Source organism: Mus pahari, chromosome 2 (assembly GCF_900095145.1).
Source record: "Mus pahari chromosome 2, PAHARI_EIJ_v1.1, whole genome shotgun sequence".
NCBI lineage: Eukaryota > Metazoa > Chordata > Mammalia > Rodentia > Muridae > Mus > Mus pahari.
The window spans coordinates 61,102,767-61,105,444 of NC_034591.1; the positions used below are offsets into that span (position 1 = coordinate 61,102,767).

General features: G+C 40.5%; 1 protein-coding gene across 1 annotated transcript; it reads right to left on the reverse strand.

Annotated features, from left to right (window-relative positions):
- Window positions 1-532: 532 nt before the first annotated feature.
- Window positions 533-1,628, reverse strand: LOC110317364 (olfactory receptor 9A4-like). The gene has a single exon (XM_021191813.1). It carries the CDS (start codon window positions 1,563-1,565, stop codon window positions 621-623), a length of 945 nt encoding a protein of 314 aa, XP_021047472.1. The 5' UTR covers window positions 1,566-1,628; the 3' UTR covers window positions 533-620.
- Between the last annotated feature and the right edge of the window lie 1,050 nt (window positions 1,629-2,678).

The window sequence follows — 2,678 nt, forward strand, 5'->3', positions numbered from 1 at the left end:
ACAAATTTCCAGGGGAAATATTTACCATGTGCCCTGTCACCATTCTAGATTGTTTCTGTGGCAATATACAAACAATGCTATAGTCAATTATGTACCAATTAAGTGAGGAAAATTATAATACAATCTACAAATAGAAAGAGAACCCAAATGTTTTTAAAATGTAGATGGACATCTATCTTGTCACATAATTGCCCTAAAACACGGAGAATGTCTTAGCAAAATTGATGGACCAAATTGAACATGTTTGTCTTTGTACTCTCTCAATGGTACTTCTTATTCTTCAACATTTTTTGCCATTACTTCTTTCCTCTAGGAAATACATCTTCAGAGTAATTTGTCTAAAAAGATGCTAAGGAAACTGTGTTTTCTTGCTCTGATTCATCCAGTGCCTTCGAGAACATTCTTCCTTGTGCTCACTAGTGTGAAGAATGAAGTCTGTAAGGTTCTAGTCAGCATAAGAAGAGATTCATTTAAAGTACCTAGGGGAGGAACTTGGAAGTATATCTTCCATGACATGGTTGTAATGTGTGCCCAGGATTCAGAGCTGTAATACACCTCTAGTGGACTAGGGAAGTCGAGATTTTCTAGGCTCTGTCACCTAATAGTGACTGAGAGAAGAGCTAATCCCTGAAGAGCAGACAGCAACGCTTCACTCCATCTTTAAGGGCCTCTTTGACTTTATCATTCCGAAGGGTGAAGATGAAAGGGTTCAGAAAAGGAGTGACCACAGAAACCAGCAGGGAGGCCATCCTGTTGTACTCTGCTGCCTGTGTTTGCTTAGGTTTCACATAGAGGAACAAGCAGGTGCCATAGCCAATCACAACAAAAGTAAAATGGGAGGCACAGGTGGAGAAGGCTTTCTTCCGGCCAGAGGCTGAGGGAATCTTGAGGATGGTGGAGATGATATAGGTATAGGATACAATTGTAGGGATCAAGGATCCAACAATAATGAAAACAGCCATTAAGAAAAGAATGAACTCTGTGAGAAAGGTTTCATTACAAGATAATTTGAGCAATTGGCCCCGGTCGCAGTAAAAATGATCTAACAGATTTGATTTACAGAAAGTAAACTGGAATGTGGCATAGACTGGCCAGATTTCAGAAAGGAACCCAAACATCCAGGACACCATGACCACCCAGATGCAAGTGTGGCTGTTCATGATGATGCTATACCTCAAAGGATTGCAGACAGCCACATAACGGTCCACAGCCATTGCTCCAAGCACTGCAAACTCTGTGGTCCCTAGAGAGAGGTAAAGGAAGAGTTGGGCAATGCATCCATTCAGAGATATTGTCTGCTTTCCAGGGAGCAGAAGCCCCCAAAGCATCAAGGGAACAATTGTAGTTGTTACCAGGATCTCCAGGAGTGAGAGGTTGCCCAAGAAGAAGTACATGGGGGACTGTAGACGTTTATCAACACAGACAATAATGATGATGACCATGTTTCCCAGCAGTGTCACTGAATAGAAGAAAAAGAATATAGCAAAAAGTATGTAGTGTAGCTCTTGGGATCCAGGGAAACCCAGAAGGCAGAATTCAGTTGCACTAGAGAGATTGTCCATCATTTGTGTTTGACTTTTGCTTCCAAGTTTTAGGTCTGCATCAAACAGATCCTTCTGGTTATGGAACTGCCCTTCTTCCTCCTACGTTAACTGCACCATAAGATATAAAGGCATTCCAGAGAAAGGTTAAACCATAGAACTTTGCATAAGCAGTGTCACACAAAGCCATCCAAAGGCCAACAGAGCAAAGGTCAGGTCAGTGTCTAGGGGCCAGCATTCTTGCTGTCCTCAGATTTTAAAACATCACAGAACATCAGTATCTCCACATGAAAACCCTGGGATTGGGGGAATTTTCCAAAACAGATTCATTCTTTTCTAACTGTGTTTATCCTCAAGTGCTTAGAAATAATGACAGATAATAGCTGACATGGATAAGAGCCCATTCTGATACCTGGGTCTCTCTGTTCCTCACTTCTGTGGTCTTAACTGTCATTTCCTCAAAAAACCCCTTTCTCTGTTCTCCAAACAAGGAAGCATGCTCATTAGTGAATTCTAGTTTTCTTCATAGCACTTACTACCTGATATTACATATATAATTGCTTATTCCCCTCCTTAATATTAAACTGCATAACTATGAAGAAGACAAATGGAATAATCCCTGATTTGTGGAATTTATATTCAGAGAAAGTATATGTGCTAAACCACATGCCAGAATATTAATGGATTGCATAATAATTAGTTCCCTAATTGTTTGGTATAGACATGATTACTAAGAAATTTAATTTTAGGAGCTGGAGAGATCGCTCAGCAGTTAAGAGCACTGACTGCTCTTCCAAATGTCCTGAGTTCAAATACCAGCAACCACATGGTGGCTCACAACCATCCATAATAAGATCTGATGCCCTCTTCAGGGGTGTCTGAAGGCAACTACTTACATATAATAAATAAATAAATCTTTTTAAAAAAGAAATTTTATCTTATTTTTCATTTATGACATTAAAATATACACTCTATGAAAACAAGAACATCTTCAAAGCTATGTTTAAGACTGTCATATACTGGCCGGGCAGTGGTGGCACATGCCTGTAATCCCAGCACTTGGGAGGCAGAGGCAGGTGGATTTCTGAGTTCAAGGCCAGCCTGGTCTACAGAGTGAGTTCCAGGACAGCCAGGACT